Genomic DNA, 15,306 nt, shown 5'->3' on the forward strand with positions numbered 1-15,306 from the left:
AACTACATCAAGCTCATAATACTTATGTACTTTTACTGCAATACTTTAACTACATCAAGCTCATAATACTTATGTACTTTTACTGCAATACTTTAACTACATCAAGCTCATAATACTTGTGTACTTTTACTGCAATACTTTAACTACATCAAGCTCATAATACTTATGTACTTTTACTGCAGTAAAGTATCTGAGTTCTTCTTCTACTGCTGCCAAATATCAGTATCAGGCTCAAACTGAGACATTTGGCAGATATCAAAGTGAGCTGTTGAGTTCAGTGTGGATGCTCCTGCAGCTCAGGTTACAGGTGTGTGTGTGTGTGTGTGTGTGTGTGTGTGTGTGTGTGTGTGTGTAAACAGTCATCAGTGTGTGTTGTGTGATGAGAGGCTGACAGGAAGGGTGTGTGTCACTGACGCCTTTCATCTGGAAATACAGGATTTAGGAAGAGGAAACTGCAAACACTCATTTCTATCAGCCGAGGTGCTTTGATGTCTCACCACCCGACGCACATTCACACAAACACACAAAAATACACAAAATGGGTTAAAGTGATGGAGCTGCTGAAGGAACTCTTCTTCTTTGGTTTGGTTTAACAAAGCAAGCAATGATCCACTCAAACAGTAGACACACATATACATATACATATATATATATATATATATATATATATATATGTATATATGTGTGTGTGTGTGCGTGTGTGTGTTTGTATTTTGTGAGTCATAAACAACAAACACAAACCTGAAACCAGAAAACAGTGAAAACAGGAAGTTGCAGCTTCTCGCGCTGCATCTTTGAATAAACATCTAATATGTGTTCTGGATGTTTCCTCTGTGAGTCTCTCGTTACCTGACGTCCCGTCACACACCTGGAGGGGGGCGGAGCTTCAGCAAGTAAAAGCAGGTAAACTCTCAGCTTTTCATCCTTCAGCCTGATTCAGAGAGAAACCTGCAGAGGAAACGCAGCAGCAGCATCTGAAGGTGAGACGACACAGGTCTGATTAAACATGTATGAACCTGACTGCATGTGTATGAACATACGTGTTTTAGTCTGTTTGAGCCAAACAGTTAATGAACCCAAAGATATATTTGAAAAGTACATTAACTCACAGTTTTGAGGTACTTGTACTTTACTTGAGTATTTCCATGTTCTGCTTCTTTATACTTTTACTGCTCTACGTTTATCTGAACGCTGGATTTACTGTTCAGATGAAGATTTTACATAAAAAGACAAATAATAAGTTTATAAAATCCAACATTATTAAATGGAACAAACAGGATTTCTTTCTCTTTATAACATTAGTCTTGTAATATAATGTTTGTTAGCTGTGATGTTTTCTTTTCTTTTATATATAACAATATGTTATTTATTTGATATATTAGTAGATGAAACTAATCAACCTTCAGTATTAATAATCAACATTATTAATGTCACATATAGCTGATAATATATCAGTTACAGTTTATTTTGAAGGTTTTCTGATTTCCTAATAAATTCTCTTCCAGTTAATTTAAACAATCTTTTAATCAATTCAACTTACAAAGTTTCCAATAAAAACATGAATGACTAAAGTATTGCAGTAAAAGTACATAAGTATTATGAGCTTGATGTAGTTAAAGTATTGCAGTAAAAGTACATAAGTATTATGAGCTTGATGTAGTTAAAGTATTGCAGTAAAAGTACATAAGTATTATGAGCTTGATGTAGTTAAAGTATTGCAGTAAAAGTAGTGGTTTGGTCCCTCTGACTGATATATTATTATATATGACATCATTAGATTATTAATAGTGAAGCATCAGTGTTAGAGCAGCATGTTACTGTTGTAGCTGCTGGAGGTGGAGCTAGTTTACACTACTTTATATACAGTTAGCTAGTTTAGTCCAGTGGTTCCCAACCTAGGAGTCGGGCCCCTCCAAAGGGTCAGCAGATAAATCTGAGGGGTGGTGAGATGATTAATGGGAGAGGAAAGAAGAAAAAACAAAGTTCTGATACACAAATCTGTTTTCAGTTTTTGGACTTTTTCTCTAATCTTTGATTTTTGCTGAAATATTGGATCATTTGAACATTTATTGAAATGAAAGCATGTGAGAAGTTTAGAGGGAAAAATCACTATTTGGTGGAGCTGTTAACAACTCATAGACATGTGAAATGTGACCCCGACTACACACTGCTTTTTGTAAGACGTCAAAAGACAAAAAGGTTGGAAACCACTGGTTTCATCTTTAACAATGTGTTGTATTTTAAAAGCTTGTTATATTATCCATTGTGTCAAATCTTCATCTGAAAAGTAACTAAAGCTGTCAAATAAATGTAGTGGAGTAGAAAGTACAATATTTCCCTCTGAAATGTAGAAAGTAGCATCACATGGAAATACTCAAGTAAAGTACAAGTACCTCAAAACTGTACTTCAGTAGTTGAGTAAAAGTAGTTATTTTGTACCGCTGTTTATTATTATTATTGTTATTATTGTTATTACTATTATTAATACTGAGTTACAGTTCTTTCCAGCAAACATAACAGACCAGTAAAATCAGTGTTACTGGTTTCTTTCCTGTTTAATCGTCTGATCAGTTCAGTGAAGAAACTCAGCAGCTGCTTCATGAATCAGTATTTTCAATAAAAGAGGAATAAAACCTCGTCAATATTTAGTTTACGTTCAGTTCAGACGCTGCTGACAAAATCTGTTAAACTGAAGTTTGTCTGCAGACTGATGATCACATGACATGTTTATTAAAAAGAGCTTTTTAATTATTCAGCTGGTTCTAAATTAATTTTATTTTTTTCTAGAATCAGTTTAAAGCAGATAATTGATTTATCTGTCGATTATTTACACATTTGGTTTATAAAATGTCAGAAAATGGTGAAACATGTTCTGAACTGTTCAGTTTACTGTCACACAGAACAAAAACCCTGAAAATATTCACATTTAAAAAAAAAAGTGACTCAAAATGATTAATTGATTATCAAACTGGTTGCAGCTCTGCAGTCTGTCTGTTTCAACTGGTTTCTCGTCTCTTTGCCGCCACAGATCAGCTGACTGATGATGAGACGTCTCTCTGCAGAGGAGTATTGATCGTCATCGGACCATTCAGGTCACATGATGAGACCATATTTATTGATCACAGCGTCATCACTCTCTGTAGACGACTATTGATCACAGCATCGTCGGACGGCTACAGGTCACATGATGAGCGCCGCCTTCTCTTCTTCCTTCATGGATCAGCGTCCGTCAGTGTTCGGCCCCGGCGGCGCCCTGCAGCGCTTCAGTCTGCCTCCCTCTGCTGGTCGCTGTGAGGACCGCGGCGTCCCCTTCATCCTCTACCCCTCCAGCATGGGGGCCCCTCTGAGGGGCCCCGGCCCCGGCCTCCTGCCCTACCTGGCCCCCTTCCACCACCACGGACACTTCAGCGTGTACGAGTGTCCCTTCGAGCCGGCCTTCATCCAGAAGAGGAACGAGCGCGAGCGTCAGCGGGTGAAGTGCGTAAACCAGGGTTACGCCAAGCTGAGGGAGCACCTGCCGGGTCAGAGCGCCGACCGCCGCCTCAGCAAGGTGGAGACGCTGCGCGCCGCCATCAGGTACATCAAATACCTGCAGGGGCTGGTGCAGTCGCCCGGCTCGGAGTCTCCAGCAGCAGACTGTGGAGGAGAACCTTCACCTGCAGGAGGCGCTCAGGAGCTCACCTGTCTGACCTGAACTGGAGACTTTTCATCTTTTCTGTTCATCAAACACCAGAAACAAACAGTCGTCCTTAAAGGAGAAACATTATTACTCTGAACTTGAGGACTCGTCGGGTTTTGAGCAGCAGGCTGCAGGAAACGAGCCTCCGAACCTTCAACATAATGAACTTTTGTTAAACACGTTTTGAAGACAGAAGTAACTGAGAACACTGAATACAGTTTGGTGTTGAACGAATGACAAACAGCAACCAGAGCTGCAGCTGACGACTCTTTTCATTATTGATTAATCTGTGGATCATCTTCTTGATTAATTGAGTTGTTTATGTACCAGCAGCCTTTGTGTGAATTATGGGACTTGTGGTTTCTTACTGGAGCTTTACTGGGAGAATCAGCTGACAGCTTCACTATAATACAAGATGTGAGAAAATAAAACAAATCTAATCCCAGAAGAAGAAAACGATCGGTTGAAGATGTTCCTCTTATTGTTTGTTTATTTCATGTGGTGGACGTTAAAGTCACAGCAGTTATTTTAAGTTTTATTGTCTTTGTTGTAAGAAACAGTTTGAGTTCAGCTTCAGTTCATTTCTGTAGATTTGTTTGTTTGTTTGTTTTGTTTCTTTTTCTTTTTGTGTTTCTTCAATTCAATCAAAACTTTATTTGCAACAAAACATGATTTTATCATTCTGAGATGACAAAATGTAAAAATACACAATAAATAACAGTAAATACTGAAATGAGCACCAGCTGAGCTTCTTCAGCTTCTGTCTTTTATGTTTCAGATAAACGTCACAGAAAACGACTCATAAATCAAGATCAATAAAAACAGGAAGTGAGGAAACACTATCAAAATTCAGAATAGCCAAATATATAATAATATAAAACTGAAGTGTGAAAAAATAAAATACTTAAAGAAAGAAAGAAAAGACAGAAATGTTCAGCAGGGCATTAAAAGTATTTACAGCTCAAATAGATTCAACATTTATTCACCTAAATGAAGTTTTGTGTGTCAAACAATTTGTTACTATATTAAGTGTTTTCAGTACTTTTCAATTTCCTGAAAGTAGCTGCGATTAACTATCAGGACATTTCTTTGAAAGATTGACGTCATTTATTAGTATACAGGAAATGTGCTTATTATACAGTAACCTCATATGTATTTTCTGTCAGTTAAAGAATTAAGAGACTAATTTGTTTAGAAGTTTTGCAAATTAACAACTGGGAATCAAAATATGAGATTAATTCACCAACTGAAGCAGCTCAACACTTGCAGCTTCTCTGTAAAATGTCCTAAAACCGTTAAATACCTGCAAACTACTCATTTCCCCATTTCATTAGTTTCCAGGAAATTAGTATAAAATTAAAGGCGCTGCGTGTGTAGTAAGTGTCCTCTCCTGTAGGAGGCGCTGTGTGTGTAATAAACGTCCTCTCCTGTAGGAGGCGCTGTGTGTGTAATAAACGTCCTCTCCTGTAGGAGGCGCTGTGTGTGTGCAGTAAGCGTCCTCTCCTGTAGGAGGCGCTGTGTGTGTAGTAGGCGTCCTCTCCTGTAGGAGGCGCTGTGTGTGTAATAAACGTCCTCTCCTGTAGGAGGCGCTGTGTGTGTGTAATAAGCGTCCTCTCCTGTAGGAGGCGCTGCGTGTGTGCAGTAAGCGTCCTCTCCTGTAGGAGGCGCTGTGTGTGTAGTAAGCGTCCTCTCCTGTAGGAGGCGCTGCGTGTGTAGTAAGCGTCCTCTCCTGTAGGAGGCGCTGTGTGTGTAATAAGCGTCCTCTCCTGTAGGAGGCGCTGTGTGTGTAGTAAGCGTCCTCTCCTGTAGGAGGCGCTGCGTGTGTAGTAAGCGTCCTCTCCTGTAGGAGGCGCTGCGTGTGTGCAGGAAGCGTCCTCTCCTGTAGGAGGCGCTGCGTGTGTAGTAAGCGTCCTCTCCTGTAGGAGGCGCTGCGTGTGTGTAGTAAACGTCCTCTCCTGTAGGAGGCGCTGTGTGTGTGTAATAAACGTCCTCTCCTGTAGGAGGCGCTGCGTGTGTAGTAAGCGTCCTCTCCTGTAGGAGGCGCTGTGTGTGTGTAATAAGCGTCCTCTCCTGTAGGAGGCGCTGCGTGTGTAGTAAGCGTCCTCTCCTGTAGGAGGCGCTGCGTGTGTAGTAAGCGTTCTCTCCTGTAGGAGGCGCTGCGTGTGCAGGAAGCGTCCTCTCCTGTAGGAGGCGCTGTGTATGTAATAAACGTCCTCTCCTGTAGGAGGCGCTGTGTGTGTAATAAACGTCCTCTCCTGTAGGAGGCGCTGTGTGTGTAATAAACGTCCTCTCCTGTAGGAGGCGCTGCGTGTGTGCAGGAAGCGTCCTCTCCTGTAGGAGGCGCTGCGTGTGTGTAATAAGCGTCCTCTCCTGTAGGAGGCGCTGTGTGTGTAGTAAACGTCCTCTCCTGTAGGAGGCGCTGTGTATGTAATAAACGTCCTCTCCTGTAGGAGGCGCTGTGTGTGTAGTAAGCGTCCTCTCCTGTAGGAGGCGCTGCGTGTGTGCAGGAAGCGTCCTCTCCTGTAGGAGGCGCTGTGTGTGTAGTAAGCGTCCTCTCCTATAGGAGGCGCTGTGTGTGTAGTAAACGTCCTCTCCTGTAGGAGGCGCTGCGTGTGCAGGAAGCGTCCTCTCCTGTAGGAGGCGCTGTGTATGTAATAAACGTCCTCTCCTGTAGGAGGCGCTGTGTGTGCAGGAAGCGTCCTCTCCTGTAGGAGGCGCTGTGTGTGTAGTAAGCGTCCTCTCCTGTAGGAGGCGCTGCGTGTGTGCAGGAAGCGTCCTCTCCTGTAGGAGGCGCTGCGTGTGTGTAATAAGCGTCCTCTCCTGTAGGAGGCGCTGTGTGTGTAGTAAACGTCCTCTCCTGTAGGAGGCGCTGCGTGTGTGCAGGAAGTGTCCTCTCCTGTAGGAGGCGCTGTGTGTGTAGTAAGCGTCCTCTCCTGTAGGAGGCGCTGTGTGTGTGCAGGAAGTGTCCTCTCCTGTAGGAGGCGCTGTGTGTGTAGTAAACGTCCTCTCCTGTAGGAGGCGCTGTGTGTGTGTAGTAAACGTCCTCTCCTGTAGGAGGCGCTGTGTGTAATAAACGTCCTCTCCTGTAGGAGGCGCTATGTGTAATAAACGTCCTCTCCTGTAGGAGGCGCTGCGTGTAATAAACGTCCTCTCCTGTAGGAGGCGCTGTGTGCAATAAACGTCCTCTTCTGTAGGAGGCGCTGTGTGTAATAAACGTCCTCTCCTGTAGGAGGCCCTGCGTGTGCAGGAAGCGTCGTCTCCTGTAGGAGGCGCTGCGTGTGCAGTAAACGTCCTCTCCTGTAGGAGGCGCTGCGTGTGTAGTAAACATCGTCTCCTGTAGGAGGCGCTGCGTGTGTAGTAAGCGTCGTCTCCTGTAGGAGGCGCTGCGTGTGTAATAAACGTCCTCTCCTGTAGGAGGCGCTGCGTGTGTAGTAAGCGTCCTCTCCTGTAGGAGGCGCTGCGTGTGTAGTAAACATCCTCTCCTGTAGGAGGCGCTGTGTGTGTGTAATAAACGTCCTCTCCTGTAGGAGGCGCTGCATGTGTAGTAAGCGTCCTCTCCTGTAGGAGGCGCTGCGTGTGCAGGAAGCGTCCTCTCCTGTAGGAGGCGCTGCGTGTGCAGGAAGCGTCCTCTCCTGTAGGAGGCGCTGCGTGCAGTAAGCGTCCTCTCCTGTAGGAGGCGCTGCGTGTGTAGTAAGCGTCCTCTCCTGTAGGAGGCGATGCGTGCAGTAAGCGTCCTCTCCTGTAGGAGGCGCTGCGTGTGTAGTAAGCGTCCTCTCCTGTAGGAGGCGATGCGTGCAGTAAGCGTCCTCTCCTGTAGGAGGCGCTGTGTGTGTAGTAAGTGTCCTCTCCTGTAGGAGGCGCTGCGTGTGTAATAAACGTCCTCTCCTGTAGGAGGCGCTGTGTGTGTAGTAAGTGTCCTCTCCTGTAGGAGGCGCTGCGTGTGTAATAAACGTCCTCTCCTGTAGGAGGCGCTGTGTGTGTAGTAAGCGTCCTCTCCTGTAGGAGGCGCTGTGTGTGTAGTAAGTGTCCTCTCCTGTAGGAGGCGCTGCGTGTGTAATAAACGTCCTCTCCTGTAGGAGGCGCTGCGTGTGTAATAAACGTCCTCTCCTGTAGGAGGCGCTGTGTGTGTGTAATAAGCGTCCTCTCCTGTAGGAGGCGCTGCGTGTGTAGTAAGCGTCCTCTCCTGTAGGAGGCGCTGTGTGTGTGTAATAAGCGTCCTCTCCTGTAGGAGGCGCTGTGTGCAGTAAGCGTCCTCTCCTGTAGGAGGCGCTGTGTGTGTAGTAAGCGTCCTCTCCTGTAGGAGGCGCTGTGTGTGTGTAATAAGCGTCCTCTCCTGTAGGAGGCGCTGTGTGTGTAGTAAGCGTCCTCTCCTGTAGGAGGCGCTGTGTGTGTGTAATAAGCGTCCTCTCCTGTAGGAGGCGCTGCGTGTGTAGTAAGCGTCCTCTCCTGTAGGAGGCGCTGCGTGTGTAGTAAGCGTCCTCTCCTGTAGGAGGCGCTGTGTGTGTAGTAAGCGTCCTCTCCTGTAGGAGGCGCTGTGTGTGTGCAGGAAGCGTCCTCTCCTGTAGGAGGCGCTGCGTGTGTATTAAGCGTTCTCTCCTGTAGGAGGCGCTGTGTGTGTGTAATAAGCGTCCTCTCCTGTAGGAGGCGCTGTGTGTGTGTAGTAAGCGTCCTCTCCTGTAGGAGGCGCTGTGTGTGTAGTAAACGTCCTCTCCTGTAGGAGGCGCTGCGTGTGCAGGAAGCGTCCTCTCCTGTAGGAGGCGCTGTGTATGTAATAAACGTCCTCTCCTGTAGGAGGCGCTGTGTGTGTAGTAAGCGTCCTCTCCTGTAGGAGGCGCTGTGTATGTAATAAACGTCCTCTCCTGTAGGAGGCGCTGTGTGTGTAGTAAGCGTCCTCTCCTGTAGGAGGCGCTGCGTGTGTGCAGGAAGCGTCCTCTCCTGTAGGAGGCGCTGTGTGTGTAGTAAGCGTCCTCTCCTATAGGAGGCGCTGTGTGTGTAGTAAACGTCCTCTCCTGTAGGAGGCGCTGCGTGTGCAGGAAGCGTCCTCTCCTGTAGGAGGCGCTGTGTGTGTAGTAAACGTCCTCTCCTGTAGGAGGCGCTGCGTGTGCAGGAAGCGTCCTCTCCTGTAGGAGGCGCTGTGTATGTAATAAACGTCCTCTCCTGTAGGAGGCGCTGTGTGTGCAGGAAGCGTCCTCTCCTGTAGGAGGCGCTGTGTGTGTAGTAAGCGTCCTCTCCTGTAGGAGGCGCTGTGTATGTAATAAACGTCCTCTCCTGTAGGAGGCGCTGTGTGTGTAGTAAGCGTCCTCTCCTGTAGGAGGCGCTGCGTGTGTGCAGGAAGCGTCCTCTCCTGTAGGAGGCGCTGTGTGTGTAGTAAGCGTCCTCTCCTGTAGGAGGCGCTGCGTGTGTGCAGGAAGCGTCCTCTCCTGTAGGAGGCGCTGCGTGTGTGTAATAAGCGTCCTCTCCTGTAGGAGGCGCTGTGTGTGTAGTAAACGTCCTCTCCTGTAGGAGGCGCTGCGTGTGTGCAGGAAGTGTCCTCTCCTGTAGGAGGCGCTGTGTGTGTAGTAAGCGTCCTCTCCTGTAGGAGGCGCTGTGTGTGTGCAGGAAGTGTCCTCTCCTGTAGGAGGCGCTGTATGTGTAGTAAACGTCCTCTCCTGTAGGAGGCGCTGTGTGTGTGTAGTAAACGTCCTCTCCTGTAGGAGGCGCTGTGTGTAATAAACGTCCTCTCCTGTAGGAGGCGCTGCGTGTGTAGTAAGCGTCCTCTCCTGTAGGAGGCGCTGTGTGTGTGTAGTAAACGTCCTCTCCTGTAGGAGGCGCTGTGTGCAATAAACGTCCTCTCCTGTAGGAGGCGCTGCGTGTAATAAACGTCCTCTCCTGTAGGAGGCGCTGTGTGCAATAAACGTCCTCTCCTGTAGGAGGCGCTGTGTGTAATAAACGTCCTCTCCTGTAGGAGGCGCTGTGTGTAATAAACGTCCTCTCCTGTAGGAGGCGCTGCGTGTGTAGTAAGTGTCCTCTCCTGTAGGAGGCGCTGCGTGTGCAGGAAGCGTCGTCTCCTGTAGGAGGCGCTGCGTGTGCAGTAAACGTCCTCTCCTGTAGGAGGCGCTGCGTGTGTAGTAAACATCGTCTCCTGTAGGAGGCGCTGCGTGTGTAGTAAGCGTCGTCTCCTGTAGGAGGCGCTGTGCGTGCAGTAAACGTCCTCTCCTGTAGGAGGCGCTGCGTGTGTAGTAAACATCCTCTCCTGTAGGAGGCGCTGTGTGTGTGTAATAAACGTCCTCTCCTGTAGGAGGCGCTGCGTGTGTAGTAAGCGTCCTCTCCTGTAGGAGGCGCTGCGTGTGCAGTAAACATCCTCTCCTGTAGGAGGCGCTGTGTGTGTGTAATAAACGTCCTCTCCTGTAGGAGGCGCTGCGTGTGTAGTAAGCGTCCTCTCCTGTAGGAGGCGCTGCGTGTGCAGGAAGCGTCCTCTCCTGTAGGAGGCGCTGCGTGCAGTAAGCGTCCTCTCCTGTAGGAGGCGCTGCGTGTGTAGTAAGCGTCCTCTCCTGTAGGAGGCGCTGCGTGTGTAGTAAGCGTCCTCTCCTGTAGGAGGCGCTGTGTGTGTAGTAAGCGTTCTCTCCTGTAGGAGGCGCTGCGTGTGTAATAAACGTCCTCTCCTGTAGGAGGCGCTGCGTGTGTAGTAAGCGTTCTCTCCTGTAGGAGGCGCTGCGTGTGTAGTAAGCGTCCTCTCCTGTAGGAGGCGCTGTGTGTGTGCAGTAAGCGTCCTCTCCTGTAGGAGGCGCTGTGTGTGTAATAAACGTCCTCTCCTGTAGGAGGCGCTGTGTGTGTAGTAAGCGTCCTCTCCTGTAGGAGATGCTGTGTGTGTAGTAAACGTCCTCTCCTGTAGGAGGCGCTGTGTGTGTAGTAAGCGTCCTCTCCTGTAGGAGATGCTGTGTGTGTAGTAAACGTCCTCTCCTGTAGGAGGCGCTGTGTGTGTAGTAAGCGTCCTCTCCTGTAGGAGGCGCTGTGTGTGTAGTAAACGTCCTCTCCTGTAGGAGGCGCTGTGTGTGTAGTAAGCGTCCTCTCCTGTAGGAGATGCTGTGTGTGCAGGAAGCGTCCTCTCCTGTAGGAGGCGCTGTGTGTGTAGTAAGCGTCCTCTCCTGTAGGAGGCGCTGTGTGTGTAGTAAGCGTCCTCTCCTGTAGGAGGCGCTGTGTGTGTGTAATAAACGTCCTCTCCTGTAGGAGGCGCTGCGTGTGTAGCAAGCGTCCTCTCCTGTAGGAGACGCTGTGTGTGTGTAATAAACGTCCTCTCCTGTAGGAGGCGCTGTGTGTGTGTAATAAACGTCCTCTCCTGTAGGAGGCGCTGCGTGTGTAGTAAGCGTCCTCTCCTGTAGGAGACGCTGTGTGTGTGTAGTAAGCGTCCTCTCCTGTAGGAGGCGCTGTGTGTGTGTAATAAACGTCCTCTCCTGTAGGAGGCGCTGTGTGTGTAGTAAGCGTCCTCTCCTGTAGGAGGCGCTGTGTGTGTAGTAAGCGTCCTCTCCTGTAGGAGGCGCTGTGTGTGTGTAATAAACGTCCTCTCCTGTAGGAGGCGCTGCGTGTGTAGTAAGCGTTCTCTCCTGTAGGAGACGCTGTGTGTGTAATAAACGTCCTCTCCTGTAGGAGGCGCTGTGTGTGTAGTAAGCGTCCTCTCCTGTAGGAGATGCTGTGTGTGCAGGAAGCGTCCTCTCCTGTAGGAGGCGCTGTGTGTGTAGTAAGCGTCCTCTCCTGTAGGAGGCGCTGTGTGTGTAGTAAGCGTCCTCTCCTGTAGGAGGCGCTGCGTGTGTGCAGGAAGCGTCCTCTCCTGTAGGAGGCGCTGTGTGTGTAGTAAGCGTCCTCTCCTATAGGAGGCGCTGTGTGTGTAGTAAACGTCCTCTCCTGTAGGAGGCGCTGCGTGTGCAGGAAGCGTCCTCTCCTGTAGGAGGCGCTGTGTGTGTAGTAAACGTCCTCTCCTGTAGGAGGCGCTGCGTGTGCAGGAAGCGTCCTCTCCTGTAGGAGGCGCTGTGTATGTAATAAACGTCCTCTCCTGTAGGAGGCGCTGTGTGTGCAGGAAGCGTCCTCTCCTGTAGGAGGCGCTGTGTGTGTAGTAAGCGTCCTCTCCTGTAGGAGGCGCTGTGTATGTAATAAACGTCCTCTCCTGTAGGAGGCGCTGTGTGTGTAGTAAGCGTCCTCTCCTGTAGGAGGCGCTGCGTGTGTGCAGGAAGCGTCCTCTCCTGTAGGAGGCGCTGTGTGTGTAGTAAGCGTCCTCTCCTGTAGGAGGCGCTGCGTGTGTGCAGGAAGCGTCCTCTCCTGTAGGAGGCACTGTGTATGTAATAAACGTCCTCTCCTGTAGGAGGCGCTGTGTGTGCAGGAAGCGTCCTCTCCTGTAGGAGGCGCTGTGTATGTAATAAACGTCCTCTCCTGTAGGAGGCGCTGTGTGTGCAGGAAGCGTCCTCTCCTGTAGGAGGCGCTGTGTGTGTAGTAAGCGTCCTCTCCTGTAGGAGGCGCTGTGTATGTAATAAACGTCCTCTCCTGTAGGAGGCGCTGTGTGTGTAGTAAGCGTCCTCTCCTGTAGGAGGCGCTGCGTGTGTGCAGGAAGCGTCCTCTCCTGTAGGAGGCGCTGTGTGTGTAGTAAGCGTCCTCTCCTGTAGGAGGCGCTGCGTGTGTGCAGGAAGCGTCCTCTCCTGTAGGAGGCGCTGCGTGTGTGTAATAAGCGTCCTCTCCTGTAGGAGGCGCTGTGTGTCTAGTAAACGTCCTCTCCTGTAGGAGGCGCTGCGTGTGTGCAGGAAGTGTCCTCTCCTGTAGGAGGCGCTGTGTGTGTAGTAAGCGTCCTCTCCTGTAGGAGGCGCTGTGTGTGTGCAGGAAGTGTCCTCTCCTGTAGGAGGCGCTGTGTGTGTAGTAAACGTCCTCTCCTGTAGGAGGCGCTGTGTGTGTGTAGTAAACGTCCTCTCCTGTAGGAGGCGCTGTGTGTAATAAACGTCCTCTCCTGTAGGAGGCGCTGCGTGTGTAGTAAGCGTCCTCTCCTGTAGGAGGCGCTGTGTGTGTGTAGTAAACGTCCTCTCCTGTAGGAGGCGCTGTGTGCAATAAACGTCCTCTCCTGTAGGAGGCGCTGCGTGTAATAAACGTCCTCTCCTGTAGGAGGCGCTGTGTGCAATAAACGTCCTCTCCTGTAGGAGGCGCTGTGTGTAATAAACGTCCTCTCCTGTAGGAGGCGCTGTGTGCAGTAAACGTCCTCTCTTGTAGGAGGCACTGCGTGTGTAGTAAACATCGTCTCCTGTAGGAGGCGCTGCGTGTGTAGTAAGCGTCGTCTCCTGTAGGAGGCGCTGTGCGTGCAGTAAACGTCCTCTCCTGTAGGAGGCGCTGCGTGTGTAGTAAACATCCTCTCCTGTAGGAGGCGCTGTGTGTGTGTAATAAACGTCCTCTCCTGTAGGAGGCGCTGCGTGTGTAGTAAGCGTCCTCTCCTGTAGGAGGCGCTGCGTGTGCAGGAAGCGTCCTCTCCTGTAGGAGGCGCTGCGTGCAGTAAGCGTCCTCTCCTGTAGGAGGCGCTGCGTGTGTAGTAAGCGTCCTCTCCTGTAGGAGGCGCTGCGTGTGTAGTAAGCGTCCTCTCCTGTAGGAGGCGCTGTGTGTGTAGTAAGCGTTCTCTCCTGTAGGAGGCGCTGCGTGTGTAATAAACGTCCTCTCCTGTAGGAGGCGCTGCGTGTGTAGTAAGCGTTCTCTCCTGTAGGAGGCGCTGCGTGTGTAGTAAGCGTCCTCTCCTGTAGGAGGCGCTGTGTGTGTGCAGTAAGCGTCCTCTCCTGTAGGAGGCGCTGTGTGTGTAATAAACGTCCTCTCCTGTAGGAGGCGCTGCGTGTGTAGTAAGCGTTCTCTCCTGTAGGAGACGCTGTGTGTGTAATAAACGTCCTCTCCTGTAGGAGGCGCTGCGTGTGTAGTAAGCGTCCTCTCCTGTAGGAGGCGCTGTGTGTGTAGTAAGCGTCCTCTCCTGTAGGAGGCGCTGTGTGTGTGTAATAAACGTCCTCTCCTGTAGGAGGCGCTGCGTGTGTAGCAAGCGTCCTCTCCTGTAGGAGACGCTGTGTGTGTGTAATAAACGTCCTCTCCTGTAGGAGGCGCTGTGTGTGTGTAATAAACGTCCTCTCCTGTAGGAGGCGCTGCGTGTGTAGTAAGCGTCCTCTCCTGTAGGAGACGCTGTGTGTGTGTAGTAAACATCGTCTCCTGTAGGAGGCGCTGCGTGTGTAGTAAGCGTCGTCTCCTGTAGGAGGCGCTGTGCGTGCAGTAAACGTCCTCTCCTGTAGGAGGCGCTGCGTGTGTAGTAAACATCCTCTCCTGTAGGAGGCGCTGTGTGTGTGTAATAAACGTCCTCTCCTGTAGGAGGCGCTGCGTGTGTAGTAAGCGTCCTCTCCTGTAGGAGGCGCTGCGTGTGCAGTAAACATCCTCTCCTGTAGGAGGCGCTGTGTGTGTGTAATAAACGTCCTCTCCTGTAGGAGGCGCTGCGTGTGTAGTAAGCGTCCTCTCCTGTAGGAGGCGCTGCGTGTGCAGGAAGCGTCCTCTCCTGTAGGAGGCGCTGTGTGTGTAATAAACGTCCTCTCCTGTAGGAGGCGCTGCGTGTGTAGTAAGCGTTCTCTCCTGTAGGAGACGCTGTGTGTGTAATAAACGTCCTCTCCTGTAGGAGGCGCTGCGTGCAGTAAGCGTCCTCTCCTGTAGGAGGCGCTGCGTGTGTAGTAAGCGTCCTCTCCTGTAGGAGGCGCTGTGTGTGTAGTAAGCGTTCTCTCCTGTAGGAGGCGCTGCGTGTGTAATAAACGTCCTCTCCTGTAGGAGGCGCTGCGTGTGTAGTAAGCGTCCTCTCCTGTAGGAGGCGCTGTGTGTGTGCAGTAAGCGTCCTCTCTTGTAGGAGGCGCTGTGTGTGTAATAAACGTCCTCTCCTGTAGGAGGCGCTGCGTGTGTAGTAAGCGTTCTCTCCTGTAGGAGACGCTGTGTGTGTAATAAACGTCCTCTCCTGTAGGAGGCGCTGCGTGTGTAGTAAGCGTCCTCTCCTGTAGGAGGCGCTGTGTGTGTAGTAAGCGTCCTCTCCTGTAGGAGGCGCTGTGTGTGTAGTAAGCGTCCTCTCCTGTAGGAGGCGCTGTGTGTGTAGTAAGCGTCCTCTCCTGTAGGAGGCGCTGTGTGTGTAGCAAGCGTCCTCTCCTGTAGGAGACGCTGTGTGTGTGTAATAAACGTCCTCTCCTGTAGGAGGCGCTGTGTGTGTGTAATAAACGTCCTCTCCTGTAGGAGGCGCTGCGTGTGTAGTAAGCGTCCTCTCCTGTAGGAGACGCTGTGTGTGTGTAGTAAGCGTCCTCTCCTGTAGGAGGCGCTGTGTGTGTGTAATAAACGTCCTCTCCTGTAGGAGGCGCTGTGTGTGTAGTAAGCGTCCTCTCCTGTAGGAGGCGCTGTGTGTGTAGTAAGCGTCCTCTCCTGTAGGAGGCGCTGTGTGTGTGTAACAAACGTCCTCTCCTGTAGGAGGCGCTGCGTGTGTAGTAAGCGTTCTCTCCTGTAGGAGATGCTGTGTGTGTAATAAACGTCCTCTCCTGTAGGAGGCGCTGTGTGTGTAGTAAGCGTCCTCTCCTGTAGGAGATGCTGTGTGTGTAGTAAGCGTCCTCTCCTGTAGGAGGCGCTGTGTG

At 50.1% G+C, this 15,306-nt stretch overlaps 1 protein-coding gene across 1 annotated transcript; it reads left to right on the top strand.

The window, feature by feature from the left end:
- Nucleotides 1-762: 762 nt before the first annotated feature.
- Nucleotides 763-4,948, top strand: LOC137182199 (achaete-scute homolog 5-like). Its single transcript, XM_067588537.1, has 2 exons — nucleotides 763-980; nucleotides 3,029-4,948. The coding sequence occupies exon 2, from the start codon at nucleotides 3,185-3,187 to the stop codon at nucleotides 3,692-3,694; it is 510 nt and encodes a 169-aa protein (XP_067444638.1). The 5' UTR covers nucleotides 763-980; nucleotides 3,029-3,184; the 3' UTR covers nucleotides 3,695-4,948.
- The last annotated feature ends 10,358 nt before the right edge of the window (nucleotides 4,949-15,306 follow it).

Source organism: Thunnus thynnus, chromosome 4 (assembly GCF_963924715.1).
Source record: "Thunnus thynnus chromosome 4, fThuThy2.1, whole genome shotgun sequence".
Lineage (NCBI taxonomy): Eukaryota > Metazoa > Chordata > Actinopteri > Scombriformes > Scombridae > Thunnus > Thunnus thynnus.

What these genes read in the sequence shown, in the direction of transcription:
- LOC137182199 (XM_067588537.1), top strand. Translation starts at nt 3,185, where the DNA reads ATGATGAGCGCCGCCTTCTCTTCTTCCTTCATGGATCAGCGTCCGTCA.